The sequence below is a fragment of the Microcaecilia unicolor genome, chromosome 2, assembly GCF_901765095.1.
Source record: "Microcaecilia unicolor chromosome 2, aMicUni1.1, whole genome shotgun sequence".
In the NCBI taxonomy this organism is placed as follows: Eukaryota; Metazoa; Chordata; class Amphibia; order Gymnophiona; family Siphonopidae; genus Microcaecilia; species Microcaecilia unicolor.
Genome location: NC_044032.1, coordinates 352,792,640 through 352,817,565, shown reverse-complemented (window position 1 = coordinate 352,817,565; position 24,926 = coordinate 352,792,640). Strand labels below are relative to the sequence as shown.

The 24,926-nt window shown below is 43.6% G+C and overlaps 1 protein-coding gene across 4 annotated transcripts in view; it reads right to left on the bottom strand.

The window, feature by feature from the left end:
• Window positions 1-1,975: 1,975 nt before the first annotated feature.
• RNF170 (ring finger protein 170) overlaps window positions 1,976-24,926 on the bottom strand; it is a 122,834-nt gene continuing 99,883 nt past the window's right edge. For all 4 annotated transcript variants that reach the window (XM_030194478.1, XM_030194477.1, XM_030194475.1 and 1 more), the window contains 2 exons: window positions 18,090-18,200; window positions 1,976-2,853 (listed from right to left, as the gene is read on the bottom strand). In XM_030194478.1, the coding sequence (XP_030050338.1) occupies window positions 2,584-2,853; window positions 18,090-18,200 (381 nt within the window). In that variant the 3' untranslated portion in view covers window positions 1,976-2,583. The remainder of the gene's footprint in view (window positions 2,854-18,089; window positions 18,201-24,926) is intronic.

Below are 24,926 nucleotides of genomic sequence, written 5' to 3'. Positions count from 1 at the left end.
CACTGCAGTCAATTTAAGGTTTCACTATTATAGTTGATATATATGAATGTATATCAGGTATACAGTACAGACTTGATTTTCTGACATAAATAGGACCAAGATGTTGTCTGTGAAAAGTCGGATAATATGGGAAAACAACAGTAGCCCCTTAAAAAAATGCATAGAAAACATACTTTATGCATAAAGAACACAGGCTTAGGGTATCTGTATTAACAATAACCAGCAGCATGTGAACCTGGAAAACAGGAAGAGAACCCGCGCACTTCTTAACGGCAACATGACAACGTCACCGGGGAGTATGTACGATTAGCAAAGGTCGGATAATCGAGACTGTATTGTACAAACAAGAAATGGCCCCAATAATGCTTTCATTTCCTCTAGTAAAGTCCTTGGGGTTCATTTTCAAAGCACTTAGACTTACAAAGTTCCATAGGTTACTATGCAACTTTGGAAGTGTAAGTGCTTTGAAAATACACCTCCTTGTGTACCAAAACCATAATCTGTTCTACACTTCTCTTCCTTTGTTAGGACAGATGTTTTTTTCTACAGAAATAAAGCAGAGATATACAGAACAGTGCCCCGTGTGAAATAATTTTTTTTCGAGCTAATAGAACAGTTCTAGCCATACTGAGTCGGTTTCTATCTTTGGGATCAACAGAATACAAAGAGAAATATCAAAATCAGGAGGATGTAATCCCAGAATTATTGTAAAATATTCAGTAAACTAAATTCACTTTTTTGAAAACCTGGAGTAAGATGTGAACGTGATAACAATTAGAATAATGCTGTTGACTAAAAGATGATTCTCATCAGAATATGATTATAGCTATTTCTGCAGAATCATCAGTTTTGGAAGCATTTTCTAAACGAACGCATCACCCCTGAAAATGGGATAGCAATTAGCTCACTCCTTGCACTAAAGGAACTTCCTAATACATGATTAAAATTAATATATTTTATTCCTGCTGAAGGCGTTCTGATGCAAATATAGAAACACTTAACCGTGAGCCAAACGTACAAAGCAATTTTTGCACTGACACACAACTGGGAAAATCACTTAGTCATGTGGCACAGAAATTTTTCTTCTAATATTTTGAGAGATATAGCCCAATTGCCACTACTTTCAAACCAACAAAGTCAAAGAAAAGAATCTTTGGGTTTGATCTACAAATGGGTTAATTTTATTTTCTGCATGCAAGCAAAACTGTTTTTTGTTTTTTTTTAAGCTGGCCCATTCACCACTTCTTCCATCAGACATAGCAAAATTGTTTTGTAAGATATAAGGGTGAACTGGAGTTTTAAAAAACGCTGTATATTTAATTTATATAACTCCTGAAACCAGTTTCCCTTTTGTTTTTAAATCATTCCATATACCAAAAACCCTTTGCAGTGGACAAATGAACAATCTGAATAACAATGCACAATAGTGTCTTAGGAAGAACAAGTAAACTTGAAGTTAAATAATACTTCTCTTGTCAAACATGCCACTCTGCTGCAATCGCTCAAAGAAAATACAAACTTTATCCCTTGATTACTGTTAGTGTTAGATACACAAGAGCAATACACAATGTATGGAGACAAATAAAAGGATCTGTGATTGCACATTATGTCTCCAAGCAGCAAACCAATTTTGGGAGTAGTTTTGGTATTGCATCTTTGCTAGGGTATTGGTTAGAGCATTCTCAGAGCTGCAGGAGGGAAGCCATACCCCAAACCCTTCAATATACCCTGAAATCAACAGCCATCAACTGCTGACACATTAGCCCAAGGATTACTTTAGTGATAGGGATGGAAAAACATTCATCTATAATAATTTGGTTTCCTATACGGACTTTCATTCACAAAGGATCCTATCATATTTACCACTTAAAGAACTTTATAATCAGGGGTATGGCTCTGAATTATGGTTTTAAACATAGCACATTATCTCTCAGAGGAAAGAAGGAATAGTTTTATAGTTATCATTACCTATGTATAAAGTAAGACAAAGGAGTAAAATGATTTATTCATTACTAGAGTCCAATAGTCAGATTCAGATTCGGACAGATACAAACCCAGAAATTCTTGTGTGTTTTTTTTCTCAGCCAGAAACCATTCTTCTTTCTATACCAGGTGCAGCTGTCCTATTAGAAGCTTTGTCTTTCTATGGTATAAGAAAATGATATGGGTAGGCTTTTCACATTTCTAGCATTATGGAGCTATGTGCCATTCTGACTTGGTCTACCAGAAAGCAGCAAGCCATTGGTAGAACCAAGCAACTGCTGTATGCAGCATAGAGGTTTTAGGTCAAAAGCAAGTTAAAAGAAAAAAAAGGCAAAATGCACATAGCAACAGCTAGTCTGTTTATGACATTCTAAATCCAAAAGCAATAATTTTAGATTTTTAAATTATGTAAGAATGTGACAATTCCAGTTAAGCATTATCAACTCATCAAATAAGTATAAATGTTTGTAAAGAAATGACTTAAGACTTAAAAAAAAAAAAGTCCATAAATAAAGGTAGGTATTTTGTGATTCAGTGCTATGTCATAACTTTTTTTTCCATGCCATGAAGCACCCAAAGCCATGCGCCCCCATTAATTTTTCACCTGGTCAGCCTCTGTGTTACTACTTCTCTGTACATGATAGAAATGTATATAAGCAACAGAAATATAACAAAGAAATCATCCAGAAACCCAAGGATTCCAAAAAGAGCCTCGGGAATAAAGTCCAACGGTGAAGCTAAGTACAATAAAGCACCTATAAGGCAGAGAACAATTCTGATACGAAACATCCAGAAGAGACCACCAACGGAAAACATCTCCCTGAAAGCGTGTCGCAATAGTGTCGGTAGATCCATAATTCTCTCCATAATCTGTAGGCAAGTGAGAAAGTGGGTTGGGAAGAGGGACAAAATATTAATACTGGATTAGCACCGTTATCAATTATCAAAATGTACACAGTATACAATCACAAATTATACATTAATTTAACTACATGCTAAAATAAAGTGATCTTGTACATAAAAATCAGAGCTTTGTCTTAAATAAGTGTCTTTAGCAAAATACATTCCTTCAAAGTCACTTGACAGACATAATTGAAACCCCCTATTTATTCTTACAACACAACCCACTTATAGCAATGCTTTAATTGTATATTTTTAAAAGCTGACTATATCTCTTTCTTTTATGAAATATTTATCCAGGGGAAGTCAATCTTTTTTTGTTTGGTTGGGTTTTTTTTAAATTCCTTTATATTTATTTACATGATGGGGAAATTTTATAAATCCAAATACTTAACAAAATTCCAGTCTCCGCCAATGTGAGCATGGAATCACCACTAAACAACAAGGGAAGCAAAGCCAGTGCTGGGCAAGACTTCTATGGTCTGCACCCTGATCATGGCTGAATAGATTTGGATGGACCGCAGTGGAGCTTTTCAGGGGCTTCAACAAGTTCAGAAATTTAGAACAAGGTCAGTGCTGGGCAGACTTCTATAGTCTGTTCCCTGAAAGTGGCAAGGACAAATCAAGATCAGGTATATATATGAAATATCACATCATACCATATGTAATGAGTTTATCTTGTTGGGCAGACTGGATGGACCGTACTGGTCTTTATCGGCTGCCACCCACTTTGTTACTATGGACTGGCCCAAAAGTCTCCCTCCAGAAATGTGTACCTGTGCAGATCTGTGGAGAGGGTAAGGGAAAGGGAAATGGGACTTGATATACTGCCTTTCTGAGGTTTTTGCAACTACATTCAAAGCAGTTTACATATATTCAGGTACTTATTTTGTACAGGGGCAATGGAGGGTTAAGTGACTTACCCAGAGTCACAAGGAGCTGCAGTGGGAATTGAACTCAGTTCCGCAGGATCAAAGTCCACTGCACTAACCACTAGGCTACTCCTCCACTCCGGGTAAGTATCAATGGGCCCAGAGCCTCCCAGGAGTACACTTACAGTAACCACGTGATACAGGGTATGGCAGGGCAGTGGCCTGGGGGCATCACTGCTCTTTATTAAGCATGACAAACCTCATCTACTATCTACTGTCTCTGTCATATTCTCCCTTTCTTTTCTGCCTATCTGTCCATTTTTCACCTTCTTTCTCCCCCTCCATTTCTTCTTTTTACTTTTCACATACCTATCAACTTTCCCATCTCCTTCTCAGTCCTCAGCTCTACCATTTCTGATCTCACTCCTTCTCCATTCTCTTATTTCCTTCTGTCCCCTCCCCCATTTCCACATTTTTACACTCTATACTCACCCCCCTTCTCTCACTCATCTCCTTGATAACCCCTCATGGCCTCTCCCATATGATTCCATCATGTTCATTATTTCCCCTCCCTCCACCTTTGTAGCTCAGCATCTTCTTTCTCTCTCCTCTTCACACCCATACTCTTGTAGCCCAACATTTTCACTACCTCTCTCCTTCTCATCACCCTCACCCTTAGAACCCATCTTCTCTCTTTCCACCCCAACTCTTGTAGCCAAATGTCTTCCCTCTCTTCCTCCTCCAACATTTGTAGCCTCCCTGTCCCCTCTTCATTCCCTACCCCAACAGTGCAGCATCTATCTTTACTGGCCAACAATGTAACTTCTCCCTTTTTCTCTCTCCTTACCCCCAGTCAGCATCCCCCTCGCTAGCCCTTTCTTCTTTTTTTTTTTGTTACATTTGGACCCCGCGCTTTCCCACTCATGGCAGGCTCAATGCGGCTTACATGGGGCAATGGAGGGTTAAGTGACTTGCTCAGAGTCTCAAGGAGCTGCCTGTGCCTGAAGTGGGAATCGAACTCGGTTCCCCAGTTCCCCAGGACCAGAGTCCACCACCCTAACCACTAGGCCACTCCTCCACTCCCACTCCTCTCCTTCCCTTCATAGTCAGCATCTCCTCCCTCTCTCTTGCATTTTCTCCTCTCCCTCAATAGTCAGCATCTCCCCACTCTTTCCCACTTCGTATCTCAAACTCTGTCTCTTCCCTCCCCCCTTATCCCCATAATACCCTCTCCTCCCTGTCTAGAATGTCTCCCCCCACCAGTAGTTCAATATTTCCCCGTCCCATCCCACCCTACTCATTGGCCCAGCTGCTCTCCTTCTCCTTCCTACATATCCACTCATCAACCCAATCACTGGTCCAGCTTTTCTCCTTCTTTCCCCCTACTCACCACTGGTCCAGCTTTTACTACTTTACTCCCACCCACCAACCAACGGTCCAGCTTTGCTCCTTCCCCTCCTCCCCACCACTGAACCAGTTTTTCTTCTTCTTTACCCCACCCACCAACCAACTATAGGTCCAGCTTTTCTCCTCCACCCACTCACCACTGATACAACTTTCCTCCTTTTCCAACCTACCCACCAACCATTGGTCCAGCTTTTTCCCTTCTACCCCCACATCACCTCAGTTCAGCTTTTCTCCTTTTCCTCCTCCTACCTCACCCCACCCACCATTGATCCAGCATTTTCCCTTCTCCCACCAGTCCCAACCCCACCCCCTTGGTCTAGCATTTCTCCATCTCCTTCCCTTCCTCCAGCCTGAGAAGAAAAAAACTGGACCTATTGGTCCAGTTTTTCTCTTCTTCTCACCTCACACATCATTAGTCCGGCATTTTTTCTTCTCCCTCCCTGCAGCCCCCCCCCCCCCCCAATTGGCCCAGCTTTTCTCCTTCTCCCTCCATCCCAACCCCTTCCCCCACATCACCTTTTTTCCTTAACCCTCCCTCCACCCACCATCAGTCTTGCATTTCTCTTCCCTCTCCCCACCCCGGTGATCCGGCTTCTCTCCCTTTTGCTCTCTCTCTGATTTGTGATGACATCCCTCCCTTCCTTCACCCCGCCCCCTTTTTAAAAGCTGTCTTAAAGGTTGCCAGCAGCAATTCTCAATGCACTGTTCTGTCTGAGCCTTCGGTCTGACCTTCCCGCCTATGCGAAAATAAGAAGTTGCGTTAGACAGAAGGCTCCGATGTTGGCACAAGCAGTGCTTTGTGAATCACTGCCCACGGCCAGCAAACTTTAAGACAGCTTTGAAAAAGTATGGGAGGGTGGGGAGAGGGAGGCCATCATGCATTACAGAAGAAAAAGGGAGAGAAGCCCGACAGTGAAAGGAGGCATCAAGACATCAATACAGATTTCCTCCCCCCTCCCTCTGGGAGCCGCATACTGCGTACCCCCTGGGGAGGTCTCACATATCCCTTGGAGTATGCATACTGAGTGTTGGGAAACTCTGCCATAAACATGCATGCAGTGGAGAATTTCAATTGAAGAGAGTCCTTCAACGGTCAGAAATTCTATCACAACATGTTACTTAAACTGTACCAGTGTTCATTCACAGTATTCTTCCATTTTACTAGCAATAGCAAAACAGCCTCTTCACACAGACTTCTTCCCAACTGAATTGAAGGAAGAGATGTCAAAGAATAAGTAAACACATATAGCGTGTCAATGCTGCCATCTATTGTTGAATTATGGTGGTAGAGGCATTACTTTTCATTGAACCCTCCTATTTCCTACAATTCATTTCCAAGGATGAACAATCTGAAATTTACCTGGCTAATAATTTTGTTTGTAATAAAAGTTTTCCTCCAGGAGTTTGTCCAAACCTCTTTCAAACTCTGCTATACTCTGCCATTTTGGGGGTACAACCAAACAGGCTTATTTTCGAAACAGAAGGGCGCCCATCTTTCGACACAAAACGGGAGATGGGCGTCCTTCTCTCAGGGTCACCCAAATTGGCATAATCGAAAGCTGATTTTGGGTATCCCCAACTGCTTCCCATCGCGGGGACGACCAAAGTTCCTGGGGCGTGCCTAACAGATGGGCGTCCTTGAGCGATAATGGGAAAAAGAAGGGCGTCCCTGAGGATCACTTGGGCGACTTTACTTGGTCCATTTTTTCTTACGACCAAGTCTCAAAAAGGTGCCCGAACTGACCAGATGACCACCGGAGGGAATCAGGGATGACTTGCCCTGACTCCCCCAGTGGTCACTAACCTCCTCCCACCCTGAAAAAAACAACTTTAAAAACCTTTTTTGCCAGCCTGAAATGTCATACTCAGGTCCATCGCAGCAGTATGCAGGTCCCTGGGGGGGGGGGGGGGGGGGGGGGGGTATGTGTGTGTCAGTGGAGGCATAGCGAAGGCGTGGGACGTCCTTCTTTCAAACATTTTGGACATCCTGAACTGCCCCCCCCACAGGGATGGCCAAATTTCAAGGGAGTGGAGGACTGGCCTAGTGGTTAGAGCACTGGTCTTGCAATCCAGAAGTGGCCGGTAGAGAGCTGCACGGGAACGGGGTTTGCGGGGACAGAAGCAGTTCTGCAGGGTTCCCGCGGGGATGGAAGCAGTTCTGCGGGGTTCCTGTGGAAGTGTAAACTGCACTGCATCAGCCTCTCATTCACCGAGTACCTTGAGTGCTGTCTCCTCCTCCTCCTCTTTGCTTTAACAGCACAAATGTGGAAAGTCTTCCGTTAAGGAGGTGGTAGAGACACAAATGATGATGGAATTCAAAAAGACTTGGGATGAACACAGAGGATCTCTAATTAGAAGATGGAAGTTATAAAAATCCTAACCTTAAATGGCTGCATATGTGTGGATGTGTCAAGTGACGCTTAGATGGTGACTCTGGCTGTGATTAACTAGGGCCGATACCGGGCAGACTTGTATGGTCTGTGTCTAATATATGGCAGTCTGGTTTAGGATGGACTAGAAAGGGCTTAAACAGCAATTTCAGTGGCTGGAACATAAGGACAGTGCTGGTCAGATTTTTACAGTCTGTATCCCACAAATGAGAAGACTAATAGACTGAAGCGGGCTTCAGTGAGAACTCCAGCAGCTGGAACATAAGTATAGGGCCAGATAGACTTCTATGGTCTATGTTCCAGAAACACGAAAGAAAGTATATAATATCACACTCGTTGATTTAATCATGAATTGATAATAAGTGTGACTATTGGGCAGACTGGATGGACCGTTCAGGTCTTTATTTGCTGTCACTTACTATGTTACAATTAATCCTCTTTGCTCCCGGGCTGATGCGCAGACCTCAGGTCTGACACCTGACCTACTGGCGTGTGCATGTGGTGACCTCTTAGCACACAGTGCCAGAAATCAGAGACAAATCTTACATGTGCACACCAGAGTGTTCTAAGTTTCAGCTTCCATTCCTTCCTTGCTTACAGTGATGTGGCTCAAATCCAGAGAGAGACTAAGGGAGCTGAGCAGAATTTATTTTAATGTGCCATTAAATTCTTGCGGGGATGGGTTAAATTCTTGCAGGGACGGGTGGGGACGGGTTGTGATGGGTTACATTTTTGCGGGGATGGGTAAGATTCCAGTGGGGACGGGTGGGGATGGGTGAGATTTCTGTCCCCGTGCAACTCTCTAGTGGCCGGTTCCAACCCCAAATCTGCTACTTGTGAGCCAAAATCCAAACAAATAAAGGGGATTTCGGAGGCATAGCAAAGGCATGGACGTCCTTCTCACAGAAACATCCACATTTTGGACGTCTTCAACTGCTGTCGCAGGGAAGTAGGCATAGCGAAGGACGTCCTTCACCCATATTCTAAAAAAAAAAGACGTCCCTGACGAGCCCTTGGACATTTTCACCTGAATGTGTTTTTTTTAAGGTTGTAGACGGTTATTATACACGCAGCTTGTCTGCATGTATGAAGCCGTCTTTGGCATGTGCAGAGCAGCCACTCATAATGCTTGGCTGCTCTGCACTGGCTTCCCCTCCTTATGAAGGAAATCATGTGCACATGAGCTAACAGCGAGCAGCTCATTTGCATGCGATTTCCTTCATGCATGCCTGTTCCTTTCTGAATCGCTAAGGGATCGGTAAGGGAAGGGCTTTTTCCGTTCAGTTAGTGCACCTGGCTGAAGGTAAGGGAGCTATGTACCTGGGAGCAATTTGTGAGGTCCACTGTAGTGCCCCCTAGGGTACCCGGTTGGTGTCCTGGCATGTCAGGGGACCAGTGCACTATGACTGCTGGCTCCTCCCACGACCAAACGGCTTGGATTTGGTCGTTTCTGAGATGGGCATCCTCGCTTTCCATTATAGCTGAAAATCAGAAACGACCAAGTCCTGGGGACGACCATCTCTAAGGTCGACCTAAATTTGCTGATTTCGGCGTCCCCGACCGTATCATCAAAATGAAAGATGGACGCCCATCCTCTTTCGATATTATGGGTTTCCCCACCCCTTGCTGGAGCCGTCCTTCAAGGACGTCCCCAGGAAAACATGGGCGTCCCTTTTGATTATGCCCCTCAAAGTCACCTTGATCACATCATCCAGCAACAGATTCTACAGCTTAATTATACACTGCATGAAAGACTCTTTTCAATCTGCTGGTCATTACTTTAAGGAAGTGCCCTCTTGTTTTGGGGTCTGACAGGTTATAAAATCATTTCCTATTTAACTGTTCCACCCCGTTCATAACTTTATAAATTTCTATTATATCCACTCTCTGTTATCTTTTCTCCAAGCTGAAAAGCCCTAACCCACTTAGATACAACCTAAGATGGCCGCAACTTAAGGGTCACGGTAGCAGTCGGCTCCCTTGACCCTAAGCGGCCGGGCGACCCTCGTGCGGCCCCAAGGTCAGCAAAACAACAGCAGCCACAACCGGCTACAACCTGACCCAATCTTCAGATTACCGGAACGGACCGGACGCCCGCCGCTCGGGTCGCAAAGAGGCACCAGAGGTCGGCCATGGCCTTCCCGTGCGACCCTCAATCGGACCTGTGACCAGCGAGCCAGTGGCAGCTATCGCCTGGCCTGATCTGAGGATCCACCGGGTGAACTGATCGACCACGCAGTCGTGCGTCCAATGTCGTCAGGGTCGGCTTCGTCCCAGCCCGGGAGCGCCACACTGCCTTGTTAGGCCTTGCACCCCACCAATGTCCCGGCAGCCCACCAGCTCCCCAGCGCCACCGGGGAACGCAGGCTCTTGCGTCCAGCAACTCAGGCAAGCCGGGAGGAGATGACGACCAGCTGGCAAACCCGAAACCCTTCTCGACGGGCAGACGGGGGCTACTGCGAGTTGACTGCAGCCCCCCCATGTCACGGAGACAATGCTGCCCCACAGACATCGACCGCCCAGCCGCAACTCCAATTGTGCCAGCCAATTGGCCGCCCGCCCAAGGAGAAAAAGTGAACGGGAGAGAGGAGGCCCGTGAGCGCTGGACGAGCCGAGGAGAACAGAAGAGGAACACTTACCGGCTGAGATACGAGGGACCTACGACGCCAAGACCAGCCCACACAGCACCAAAGTGAAAAAAACGGACAAGATCCCCTCCACCAGGATCTGAAGACAAAGGCCTCACCATCCCTCACAGAGCAAAGGATCAGAGATTTTCCGTTCACACCCCTTGCATGTGGATCTGGTTAAGGGAGCCTGAGACCAGCAATGATTTGATGTGGAGGAACTTCATAAATTCCTGGAACAGGACCTTCGACTAATAAAGTCTCTTAGGGTCCCCTAGACTTTACCCCAACCAACAGCCCGGCGCCCAGGACTATACAGCCTTTGCACCTTGGACGTTACCCCTTGATCAACTAACTGTGAGTATTTACCTACCTCCAAAATGACACCAAAACGAATAAGGTCAAACCTTTCCTAGCAATCCATTCTCTATCATTGATCCACCTAACACTATCCATCCCACTCGCACCAATCAATATCATACCCATTCTACAAATCCACCAAAAGCTGAATATTAACTCCACACCTCACCAAATTGACAACCACCAAAACGAAGGAAGAATACCCACATACGGACAAAACCAATAAAACGGCAAGAAAGGTCATAATAAGCAAACAAAGGGCAGACAACAAAAAAAAATCCACACATCACCAATTATAGAAGGCCCATACCAAAAGATTCAAGTGGGCTATATTAATGCCAGATCCATAGTTAACTAAACAACAACAGACTGAATCACGGCCGAAAACCTCGATCTAATTTTCATTAACGAAACCTGGATCCACGACCAAAAGGATCCCATAATTCTTGACCTATGCCCGCCAGGATACAAAATCACTCACTGGACCAGAAAGGATAAGAGAAGTGGAGGCATAGGCCTAATCTACTGCTCCCACTTCATCGCTGAAACCATAGCCGAGTACATAACACCCCAACTCAAAATCGCCTCAATTAGAATCCACAACAAATCCCTGCTTGACCATCTGAACTATGTCTTGTTTTACAGACCGTCAGGTAACTGGAACGAAAGCCAGTCAAGCTTCATGGATTTCATCTCAAACACTTGTGTAACTAGCTCTAATATACTAGTTTTAGGAGACATCAACCTTCACCTAGAAGACCCGAACTCTACCAACGCACGCGAATGCAAGGAATTCCTCCACTCATGGGATCTTAAATGGCCACACATACAGGCAACCCACGTTAAAGGACACACATTTGACCTCTTCTCACATAAACTGTCCACTGACCAGAACCTGATAATAACAGATATTAAATGGACAGAAACACCTTGGACCGACCACTACAAACTAAACCTATCCCTAAAATAGTGGAAAAAGGGTTCATATCGCACCCAAGGACAAACAACCTACACTACAAGAGGCCAAATAGACCAGAATACATTGTGGCAACATATACATAATAATAACTGGACAGCACAGACAGACGCCATAAACTTCCTTTCTAAATGGGACGAAAGATGTAGAAACATTTTAGACGACCTGGCACCCTTACGAACAAGAACCTCACACAGACAGGTTCAACGATGAACTGAAAAAACTAAAAACACAATCCAGAAAGTTTGAACGAGCTTGGAAAAAAATAAAAGATGATCACACACGCAATGCTTGGAAGCAAATACATAGAAAATATAAATACGCAATAAGACAAGCCAAAAGGTCAAACTACAAAACCAAAATAGGACCAGATCACAAAGACACAAAAAAACTATACCAACTCATACATAAACTACTGGACACCACCCCGGTCACCACAACCAACTCAGACATCCCATCGGCAGATGAACTAGCCAAATACTTCAATGAAAAAATTGTAAAATTACGAAACAGCCTTCTTCAAAACACTGCCGATATCGAAAATTTCATCAATGGCTTAGACCCAACCTTAGGAGAATTCCCAGCAGATTGTATCTGGTCAAAATTCGCTCCTCTCACTACCGAAACAATGGCTCAGGCAATTAATAGAGCCGCCGGCACTCATTGCAAACTGGACACCTGCCCCAGTCACCTTTTAAAACCCGCCCCCGCTCACTTCATAACAGATATCACATCCCACATAAACTTCATGTTCCAACAAGGCCTCTTCCCAAAGGAGAAGGGCAACATTCTACTCACCCCCTTACCAAAAGATACCAAAAAGAAAACAGATGACATCACCAATTACCGCCCAGTAGCATCTATCCCACTAGCAGTCAAGTTGATGGAAAGTATGGTAACCAAACAACTGACTGACTACATACACAAATTCTCAATACATGAATCACAATCAGGATTCCGTCCCCGCCACAGCACCAAAATAGTGCTAATCACCCTCCTGGCCAAATTCAAACAGGAAATAGCATCAGGCAAAAGTATACTTCTCCTCTAATTCGACATGTCCAGTGTATTCGACATGGTGAACCATAGTATACTGCTCAGACTCCTAGACTACTTTGGGATTGGCAAAACCATACTTAGTTGGTTTAAGGGTTTCCTAACCACCAGAACTTACCAAGTGAAAGTGAACTCTACTATATCACCCTGGAAGGCAGATTGCGGAGTACCTCAAGGATCACCACTATCACTGATCCTTTTCAACCTAATGATGACCCCATTAGCCAAGTCCTTATCCACTCAGGGCCTTAACCCATTCATCTATGCAGACGACGTCACAATATACATTCCTTTCAAATATGATCTTACAAAAATCACCAATGAAATTAACCTTGGCTTCCACATCATGAACTCACGGGCAAACGCATTCCAACTAAAACTCAATAGAGAAAAAAAAACACACTGCCTCATCCTCTCATCCCAATACAACACGAATATACCTACAAACTTAGTCACCCCGGACTATGCCCTTCCCATTTCAGATAGCCTGAAAATCCTTGGTGTCACAATCAACCAAAACCTTACACTCGAGACCCAAGTTAACTCTACAATAAAGAAAATGTTCCACTCAATGTGGAAACTTAAACACGTGAAACCATTCTTCCCGAGGGCATCTTTCCGCAACCTGATACAATCAATGGTATTAAGCCATGCTGACTATTACAATGGACTTTATGCGGGATGTAAAGAACTACTCATAAAGAAACTACAGACTGCTCAAAACACAGCAGCCAGGCTTATATTTGGAAAATCGCGATTCGACAGTGCCAAACCGCTATGAGAAAAACTGCACTGGCTCCCAATCAAAGAATGTATTACTTTCAAAATCTGCACCTTGGTCCACAAGATTATCTATGGCAAAGCCCCTATGGCTGATCTCATAGACCTACCAACCAGAAACACAATTAGAACATCACGAACATACCTAAATCTTCACCACTCTAGTTGCAAGGGACTCAAGTACAAATCAATTTACGGATCCAGCTTCTCCTATATAAGCATGCAACTATGGAACGCATTACCGAAAGCCATAAAGACAATGCAGGATCACCTCAACTTCCGGAAATCACTAAAAACCGATCTGTTCGAAAAGGCATACCCTACTGGTCCAACTTAAGTGCCTGAACTCAGCAACACAACGAAACCAAAACTTGCAACGAACAATATATTCTTCTTTTTCTCTTGATTCTTTAATGTGACTGTAACAACATCACTGGAGGTGGATAACACCTCACGGTACTATGTAAGCCACATTGAGCCTGCAAATAGGTGGGAAAAGGTGGGGTACAAATGAAACAAATAAATAAATGTCTTCATAAGAAAGGTGTTCCATGCCCTTTATCATGTTGTTGCTCTTCTCTGAACCTTTTCTAGTCACACTATATCCTTTCTGAGATGGGTCAAGCAGAGCTGCATTCAGTACTCAAGATGTGGCTACACCAGGGGCCTATATAGATATTTCTAAAATACGTTTTAAACGGGCACTATGGGCAGTCTGGGAAAAAATTCAAACCCCAAGATTCAAATGTCTTGCCTGACTTTCCAGTACTTCCACTCTAAATGGTAAAGAGACTGCACTTGACGTTATTAGCATTCATGGCTTTTAAAATGCAAACTCCTCTCCAAGGCTTCTAACCTTGTGCCATGGTCTAGAAATGTCTCGATTCTGCATCAGGATATTAATGAGATAAAGCTAAAATATATGACAGACACTGAGAAAGAGAAATCAAGTTTCATCAGAGCATTCCAAATAGTCTCCAAGGCTACTACTGGAAGAACCTTCAGAATCGCATTAGACCCAAAGATCTAACCACACTATTCTTTCAGAAAACCCCCCAAACAGTTCTCCAGCAGAATCTATGGTTGCCTGCACCCCTATTTTCCAGGATCCTCCCAAGCCATCAAGACCATCCAAGAACCTTTTGTGGAGCAGATAGGTTGTGGACAGTGTGTGTAAGCCTTCTAAGATGGGGACTCCCTTATGCTACCTCCTCCTGTGTTGACTTGGATATGCAAAGCACCAAGACCATCTTCTCAATGAGAAAAGGCAACTGTTTCCATGGGAACAGCCTAACAATTTGTGATTTGTCTCCTTTTTCAGGGGAGAGCTCCTCTAGGTCTGGGGACAGCTGCCAGGGGAGAAGGGGGGGATACCCCTTCATTGTCCTCATCACAATCTCCTTCTTGATCCATGGAGGACACCGGTTTGCAATCCATTTTTCTTCCAAGCCTTTGCCAGAGACCCTGGGCCACTTTAGCAGACAACAGGTCTCCCAGGACCCCTATGAATGTTTACCCTCCTGACCTTCACCTGAAGCCTGCAGGCTCACCAGTGCCTCTTGGATAGAATCAGTCCAGATCAAGTGCATAAAAAGTGGGACCCCCAAAACAGGCCTCAAGCTCCAGCAAGAGGACAGGGAAGTCTCACAACCTATCTTCTGCTGGTTATATACCCCTTCTCTATACAGCCTAGCATCCTTCTGGCTGTGGCCACCACTTTTGTTTCATCACCTTGAGATCCTCAGACACCATCACCCCAAGGCCCCTCTCCTGAGCTGTGTATCAATCTCTCACCTATCTCGTACATCTCCTTTGGATGTCTGCACCCCAAGTGCATCACTCTGTACTACTTGGCAATTAAATTTTAACTGCAATACCTTTGACCATTCTTCTATTTTTTGGGATACCTCTTCTCGTGGTTTGTACTCCTTCTGGGGTATCCATTCTATTGACTATCTTCGTGTCAGCTACAAAAAGGCAAACTTTCCTTCTAACCCTTCAGGGATGTCTCTCACAAATATATTAAACAGAACTTGCCCCAGTACCGACCCCCGAGGCAGTCCACTACTCACCTTCCTTTCCTGCGAGTGGATTCCATTTACTACCACCCTCTGTTGCCAGTCAGTCATCCAGTTTCCAATCCAGTTCACCATTTTGGGTCCTAAGTTCAGCCCTCTCCGTTTATTTGTTAAGGTAAAAAGTACTCAACATGCCAGAGTCACACAGATTTGCAAACACACATGTACAGTTTATCAGACTTTCCTGCAGCACAGTCACTGGTTTGGTCAACCTTCCCTTTTTTAGGTGGAGGAAGTGAAAGGATACCTACATGTAAATTGCTGCGGTCTCTGTGTGAAAGTGTCTATAAAGGAGTGGATTTAGGTAGGGGTATATGTAACTGTCAATAGGGATAGAGTGGTGGGATATCTACAAGTTAGTATCTGTATGTGAAAGAGTAGATAAGGGGTCCTTCACTCTGGAAATTGTGGTTGCATTGGTGACTTTTGGCTTTATGAGCAATGAGTGGCTGGGTCAGGTCTGTCACCCACTCCTTCCTCTCTATTACCCTCTTCCTTCTCATACCCATTTCATTTTTAACATCTCCTACCTCACCTCTCTCATGCCTTCTTTTCCATCCATCCTATGCATCTACCCTGGGGCAACTGTATCATAAGGCCAACTGAGGGGGTGGGGCCTCAGGTGGCACTTTTCATGGAGCAGCATCTTGCCACTGGCGGCCTACTGTTTGCACCCTTCTTCCATCCACTTCCCTCCTGGGCTGGTATCTCTCCTTCCCTCCCCATCCCCCTAGCTGTAATCTGGCATCTCTCCACTTCCTTTCTCAACCCCCTCCCCTGAGTCTATCTTGTTTTCCAAGTCAGCAGTGGCAGCAGCGACTCCCATATGCTGCCAGCAGCGGCCTCTTCTCTTTACTGCGGCCCACCTCTGAGGAAACAAGAAGTTATGTCAGAAAGGCAGGTTGCAGTTGAGAGAAGAAACCAGTGCCAGCAGCAGGGCCGCGTATGGGTATCCCTGCTGCTCCCGCCAACTTTTGTAAAACAAAGAAGATGGACTCGGAGAATGGGGTTGAGGAAGGAAAGGTGTAATGCCAAATCAAGGACGGTTTGGAGGGTGGGTAGAGGAAGTGGAGAGAGAGAGTGTTTGGACTGGTGTTCCTTTCTTTTTTTTTCTATATACTTTGAATACTGTACACTGCTTTGTTATATTTTTTTGAGGAAAAGCGATATATCAAATAAAGTAAACCATAAATCATGAAAAAATAAAAACTGAGGCAGTCTCCAAGTGACAGCAGCCAGTGGAAGTGACACACATGTGCAGTGTTGCTTCTCAAAAATTCTAGAACACGTTAGAGAAGTTTTTTTTCCTGTGCCTGACTCCACTGGATGACATCATACAGTTGTGAGGATTTGTCATCCTGCTTGTTCTTGAAGAAATAAACTTAATCTACAAAATTAAGTTAAACATCTAGATGAGCTGCACAAAAAGCAAATACAATTTGAAGTATCTAATTTAGATGTTTCAAGTCAAGCGTGTATATTCAGCAGCACCGCCTAAACCAGCAATGCTGCTAAATATATGTATAGTTTAAATTAGACATGTTGACCACATAACTGAATACTGGCTTCTACCTTTTATTATACAAGATCAGGCACAGAAGAACAGGCAAGATAATTTGGCACTCAGAATATACCTGGACAGGTGAAGGACTGAACCAGAAGAAAATAGGTCCTATTGCATAAAATGGGGCTTGAGGTAAATCTAGTCTTAAATGTGTACAGATACAAAGAATACAACAAATAGAACAACTTCAAGGGAGGGATCAGAGTGAAGATTAAGAGAAACTCAAGCCACGCACTGCAGGTTATTTTGAGAGAAAGGGTCTGTGATGGGGTGTATAGGAAGTTGCCAGTTCTTCTTAACACTCCCTCACATAGTCACTGTAAGAAGCCAGGTCCTGCAGTACAGAGCAAAGAGGGTGGCTCAGTCAGGGCACATAAAAGAAGGTGTGGTTCAAACAGCCAGAAAAAGTTAATTCCTAAGCACAGACAAACCAGAAAGGCCCAGGGGAGAGAGAAAGAGCAGGAGCCCTACAACACAAGCCTCCAATGCACATGCAAGCTATCAGAAACCTGCCTAAGGCAGGCTAAGCTTTAACTTGGAATCTTGTAAGAATCTTGTTTCTAGAGGCCTGGTTGTAGCCAGGCCAAGATATGTGCAACATTGCAGCTAGGCTATTCATACTTTGACTTTGGAGCCTGTCAGCAACAGGTCTGTATAAAGACTGCACCTGAATCCCAACAGGTTTTATGTCTAATTTACTGTACCTGTGAATTAGCAGGCTTCAGTGTATTTTGTGTTAATAAAGAACCTTGCTTTACTTTTATATCTTTGTATCTGAAGACCCTGCTCAAAACCTCACTCACGCTATCATAGGGTCATAGTGAAGGACTCAAATGGCACACAACAGGTCAGGAGGTAGAGATAGATTTTCAATTTAAGATTTTATAACTAGCAACTGAGACAGGAAAATATCTGGTAAGCAAACACGTTGTTCCTACATCATCAATCATTGACCAAAATAGCAGCAGAAGTTTTGAAATATAGAAATAGTATGTAGCATATCTATTTCCTATGACTATATCTGAAAGGAATAACCAGGCACCAATGTACACTCATTCAAACAGTACAATCATTTGTAACACCCATCTCTACTTACAGATCTGGGCTGTCCAGAGAATCTTCTATTGTAATCAAGAACATACTGGAGCACCTGCACTGCTTCCGGCTGCTGATTTTCTTCACCAAACAATGGGAAAAGCAATGTTATCTGCAAAAAATAGCAGCTGATCAGCATTAAGCCCTTCACAGATCTTAGCATCAAGCAAATATAAATACTGTCATTCAAAGCATTCCTTGTTGAGACACTCATGTACAAACCTAACACTTATTGTCTACAGCATCATGTCTAATTAAAGTGTCAAAAAAAAAAGAGTAGGACATGCAGCAAGTCCATACAATTATCCTGTGAAACAATGATTAAAGAACATCTTTCTGAACAAGGTTCTAACTCCCACTACCCTCCGAAAAACAGTAATGGAAGGTTCAAAAATATCATGCAGGCTGGCTCATATGCTAAGTGATGTATATGCCCACACAGGTGGTCCCCTATTTGATCACAGATTTGGGTCTTCCGCTCTGTATCAGCAGGAATGAGGATGCAGCAGCAGCCATCTTCACAGTTCCAAGAAATATGGGGTGGGGGGGGAGGTGGGAATGGGGGTGGGGAAGAAAGCAAAGCCAGTCGCTGTTTTATTTATCTGCCTATACACAGTATTTGGTTTATTGTCTTTCAATCCTGGAATTGAGTGGTTAAATAAAAATAAATAAAAACAAACAATGAGACTGAGGAAAACCACAAAAGTAAGGGGAAAATGCAAGGCATAACAGATTCAGGTTACCTAAGTATATGACACATGCCCGGGACCATCATTACAATGTGATTGGAATAAATGAAAGTCTGCTGCACAACTAATATTCTGCCAGGGTCGTTATGCTCATATTAGCCCTCTCCTCAAGTCACTAGCTTCCTATCCGTTTCCGCATACAGTTCAAACTCCTCTTATTGACCTACAAGTGCATTCACTCTGCAGCTCTTCAGTACCTCTCCACTCTCATCTCTCCCTACATTCCTCCCCGGGAACTCCGTTCACTGGGTAAATCTCTCTTATCTGCACCCTTCTCCTCCACCGCTAACTCCAGACTCTGTTCCTTTTATCTTGCTGCACCATATGCCTGAAATAGACTTCCTGAGCCGGTACGTCAAGCTCCATCTCTGGCCATCTTCAAATCTAAGCTAAAAGTCCACCTTTTTGATGCTTTTAACTCCTAACTCTTATTCACTTGTTCAGAACCCTTATTTTATCATCTTCACCTTAATATTCCCTTATCTCTTGTTTGTCCTGTTTGTCTGTCCTAATTAGATTGTAAGCTCTGTCGAGCAGGGACTGTCTCTTCATGTTCAAGTGTTCAGCGCTGCGTACGTCTAGTAGCGCTATAAAAATGATAAGTAGTAGTAGTAAAGTTAGGAAGGGATATACAATGGGGGAAATAGTCATGGGTTTATTTATTTATTTGCAGCATTTGTATCCCACATTTTCCCACCAATTTGCAGGCTCAATGTGGCTTACATTTGCCGTAATGTGCATACATTCATGGTAACATCAGGCGATAAAAGTTTGGTTTTGTACAGATCGTATATAATGGTATTGCTTAGTATTTAAGATGGATGTTGATGGTATGCTTTCTTGAAAAGATCTGATTTCAGTAGCCTTCGGAAGATGGTTAGGTCTTGCGTTGTTTTTATGGCCTTCGGTAGAGCATTCCATAGCTGCGTGCAGATGTACGAGAAACTGGTTGCGTATGTGGATTTGTATTTTAGCCCTTTACAATTAGGATAATGGAGATTGAGGAATGTGCATGATGATCTTTTTGCGTTCCTAATAGGCAAGTCTATAAGGTCTGACATGTAGGTCGGGGCTTCCCCGTAGACAATTTTGTGGAACAGGGTGCAGACTTTGAATGTAATTCGTTCTTTTAGTGGAAGCCAGTGTAGTTTGTCTCTTAGGGGTTTGGTGCTTTTGTATTTCGCTTTCCCAAATATAAGTCTGGCTGCTGTATTTTGAGCGGTTTGAAGTTTCTTGATGATTTGTTCTTTGCATCCGGCATAAATGGCATTGCAGTAGTCTAGATGACTTAACACCATTGATTGTACTAGGTTGCGGAATACTTCCCTTGGGAAGAAAGGTTTGATTCTTTTGAGTTTGCACATTGAGTAGAACATTTTCTTTGCTGTATTTTTCACATGGTCTTCAAGTGTGAGGTTTCGGTCAATTGTGACTCCTAGGATTTTCAGGCTGTCTGAAACCGGAAGTGTGTAGTCTGGAGTGTTTATGGTCTTGGGTTTGTTTGTATTGTATTGTGAGGACAGGATGAGACATTGTGTTTTTTCTGCGTTTAGCTTTAGTTGGAATGCGTCCGCCCATGAGTTCATTATTTGGAGGCTGTGTGTGATTTCATATGTGATTTCAGTTATGTCTTATTTGAACTGGATGTCATCATTAAGTTGAAAAGGGTTGGTGAGAGCGGTGATCCTTGTGGTACACCACATACAGGTTTCCATGGTGTTGACGTTTTTGCTTTTGAGATCACTTGATAGGATCTTGCTGTTAAGAAGCCTTTTAGTAGGTTTCCTCCAATCCCGAAGTAGTCTAGAATGTTCGGGAGTATTTGGTGACTGACCATGTCGAACGTGCTGGACATATCAAATTGTAAGAGTAGCACATTGTTCCCAGTTGCAATTAGTTGTTTAAATTTGGTTAGGAGAGTGGTTAGCACTGTTTCAGTACTATGGGTTAGCTGAAAATATAGAGCCAAACAACGATATCTTATAACCCTGGCTCCAACTGAGTAAGAAGTATAAAAGACAGGAGAAGACTTACAAATTATTAAGTAAAAGACATACAGAACTGTTGTAGTATTCCTTGACGGTCCCTGAAGGCAATAAACAGATAGGGTTTTCAAGATTACCCCAATGAATATGCACAAGTTAGATCTGCATGCAGTGGAAGTAGTATGCCTGCAAATCTCTCATGTACATATTCATTGTGGATATCCTGAAAACCCAACTTGTTTGCAGCCATCAAGGATCATCAGTTGTGCAGGACAGGCTATGAATGTGGCTCTTGCTCCTACCCTTACCAATCTCAATAACCAGTAGCAGCAGTGGTCATGGCCATGGCCATTCTGAACTGTCAACACTGTAGACTATTGACTTTCAGAATTACCTACCTCTGTCAATTTTTATTCTCCTACCAGTCAGCTTCAACATATGCCTCTATGCTTCAAGTTCAGAGACTAATGAAATCACAAATCTTGAGATGTTTTCACTGATTATGTGACCTGCCTCAACTACTCAACCCCTACCTCAGGCTGAACAGCAGCTTTCAAGTCTCATAACTCAAAAAATATTGTACTGGATCGTAAACCTAAGTGCTGAATGACACCCATTCAAGTGTCGAACAAAAGCCTTAAGCTCAACTTCTGATCCTCTCCAAATACAAAAAATGTCATTGATGAATCTAACCTACAGCGGAGGTAGGAATTTGAAGGAGATCTTGTCCCCTGCGGCTTTGAGACCATTAACCCGGGAGGTACTTAACAAAGCTGGGAATGCCAGATGTGTGATATCATGTTAGTTACAACTGAGTTTGCTGATCCGCAATCAAGGAAAAAATTCATCTTAAGGTCTAAAACATCATGTATGTCAGGGTTTGTGATCTACTGTATTCAATGTCCCTGTAACAAGCTGTATGTTGGACAAACCTCAAGGAAGCTGGTGACACGTTTGACAGAACATAAAAGGGAAGGGAAACGGAAATGGGACTTGATATACCGCCTTTTTGTGGTATTTTGCAACTACATTCAAAGCAGTTTACATATATACAGGTACTTATTTTGTACCTGGGGCAATGGAGGGTTGAGTGACTTGCCCACAGTGACAAGGGGTTGCAGTGGGAATCGAACCCAGTTCCCAGGATCAAAGTCCGCTGCATTAACCACTAGGCTAGACTAGAGCACCTTTAGCGTCACATTGTGATAATGAGCAGCCCACATTCGAGTCTTTGTGTTGTGTTATTCTGCAACAGTTGGGCTTGAACATTAGGGGTGGTGATAAAAGGCATGTGCTTTTACAACAGGAACAGAAGTGGATATTTCGTCTGGAGACACTATATCCAAGAGGTTTAAACTCTAAACTAGAATGATGTAATTTTTACTGAAGATGGACGCTTTAATTTTTTACTTGTTAATGATTGGCCAGCTTGATAGGGCGGCGTCTGACGTCACCCGGTATCTCTGAGCGCCATTTTTGTGTGAAACACCGGATATAGAGACAAGCCACAGGAGTGAAGTGAGGTATTTAGACATGTCTTGCATTTACTGTTTTGTGATAGCGGCACTTGATTGTGTAAAGTTATAATATTTTTTTGTTTGACAGTTGCACAGATCAGTGACCCTGACGAAGTTGATGAAACTTTGGCCATTGTCAGCCGTGGATACTATAAAGAAACTATGCATCTATAAAATATGTTTTTGTTCTGTGGACTTTAAAGATTTCAATAATTTATGAGGTTTTTGATCCGATGATGACGGCAAGCACTCTGTGAAGTTAACGGCCTGTGAGCCTAATGTAGAGGAGTCTGTTGAGGCTTTTTCTCCATTAGTTTATAATATTTATAGTGTATGAGGCTACAACATCATTTCAGTAAATTCAGCACTAGTGAGGATATTTGTTGCTGTTGGAATTATTCTACTTTATATAGAATCAGTGAAGACTTCTGGTAATTCATTACAAATCTCAGAGCCACTAAACCCTGATGCTCTTGCCCTGAGATCCGCTTCCCTTAGTAAAGATACCTTTATAATGTCATCTATCTAGATATGAAAACAGAAAAGTTTCCTCCTTGCAGAAACGAACCATATCACCACAAGGTACTTTTTGAATACTTGCAGAGAGACAGACACTGAATGGAAGGACTCTATACTGTTAACACAACTGTAGGAATTTTCTGTGGTGAAGGGGAATTCAGATATGCATAGGTGGTCGATGGCCCACCTGTTTGGGGAGGCTAATAGGGCAGGGGCGGGGCCTATATCCATAACTGTCTGACAACACAGAAAAAAAGGTAAATAAATACTTTATTTTGAATGGCACTATTTGAATATGCATAGCATTATCTGTTTAGCTCCGAGCACTGTCTGATATACCCAGATATTCAGTGCCGAGCCATCAAATACTCACATATTGACACTGAATATCCAAGTATTATTTGATCATGGCAACTGGTGTTTAAATCAAACATTACCACCATATCAGCTCTCTCCCAGTTTCAGCAAGCGCTTTCACCATCCACATCTATAACTTGTCTCTCCCTCCAGGGTCCTATATATTTTCTTCCTCCTGCCTGCCCGCCTTCCCCACCCCACCCCAGACCATCAGAGCAGCACCTTCCGCTAAAGGTTCAGCTGCTCTGATGGTCCTGGGTGGGGACAGAAAAGAACTTGTTTGCTGAACCTTTGGGAGAGAGAGAGAGAGAGAGAGCTGAAGGCTTCAGCTCAACTCTCCCCCCTCCAAAAGGTTCAGCAAGGAAGCTCTCTTCCACCCCCCCCCCCCCCCCATTCCAGTCTCTCCCTCTTAGTCCTTCCCCTCCCCTGTTCCTGTCTCTCTCTTAGTCCCCCTCAGAAGCAGTCGGACACCTGCCTTAGAATCGGTGGATCAGTCTTTCTGCTGCGGTGTGCAGTGCTACAGACAGTGGTCTGCACGTAGAGATCACAGCAGGCCTGCCTTGAGAACTCAGTCTTCTCCCTGTGACATGTCCCGCCTTCGCGGAAGCAGGAAATTGCATCAGAGGAGGCAGGACATGTCACTGGGGGAAGGCAGAGTCCTTGAGGTAAATGCTGCTGTAAACGCTAGTGGGAGACCATTACTGTCAGTAGCAAGGTGCTTTGGGCACTAGTGTGAGTCGGGGGGGGGGGGGGAGGAGGAGTGGCTTTCACCAGATGTGCAGAAACAACGGAAGATCAGGTCCCGCAGGCTGCAGCTGTGGTGCTCTACTTTCTAAGGGCTCGTCAAGTTGCCGCTCTTCCTCTTTCCTTGTGTTGTGCTGATGCTGTGCTGGATACCTTGGGGAGGCAGCAGAGGCTTGTCGGATCACCTTGCAACTGGGGAGGCTTAGCCTCACCAAGCCTCTTATACCAGGCATCTTAGATATCTAGATTGCTTAAACCAGTCTTCCTGGTCTATCAAGGATAGATTATCTTGAGGGAATGCATCTTGACTTTCTCTTGGATCTCAGAAATCCCAACAAGTTTCTACTACAAGGTATAACTTATTTGGACTTCAGCCCTAGAACATAACCTGTGTTTTCACTTAGGGTACTGCCTCCACTGTTCAGCTGGTTATGAGGGACTGAATCTTTTTCTAAGGAAGGGTGTCATAACTGGAAGTGGAAATTAGAATTGGTTTGTTGAGCAGGGTCTGAGAGATTCTCAGTTGGTAAACCTGGCAAATACTGCCTTTAACATCCATGTGTCCTTGGTGACAGACACCCCAAAATTGTTGAAAACAGCTATTCTTCCTCTAATTTGAGGGGAATGAGGCCTAGAATTTTTCAGACTGATTATGTTTAAGGCATCTCAATGAAACTGCATGGAGATACTTTTAAAACAAATAAGAAGAAATATTTTTTTCGCTCAATGAATAATTAAGCTCTAGAACTTGTTGCCAGAGGATGTGGTAACAGCGGTTAACTTATCTGGGTTTAAAAAAGGTTTGGAGAAGTCCCTGGAGGAGAAGTTGATAGTCTGTTATTGAGATGGACATAGGGGAAGCCACTGCTTGCCCTGAGATTGGTAGTATGGAATGGTGCAACTAATTGGGTTTCTGCCAGGTACTTGTGACCTGGATTGGCCACTGATGAAAGCAGGATACTGGTTT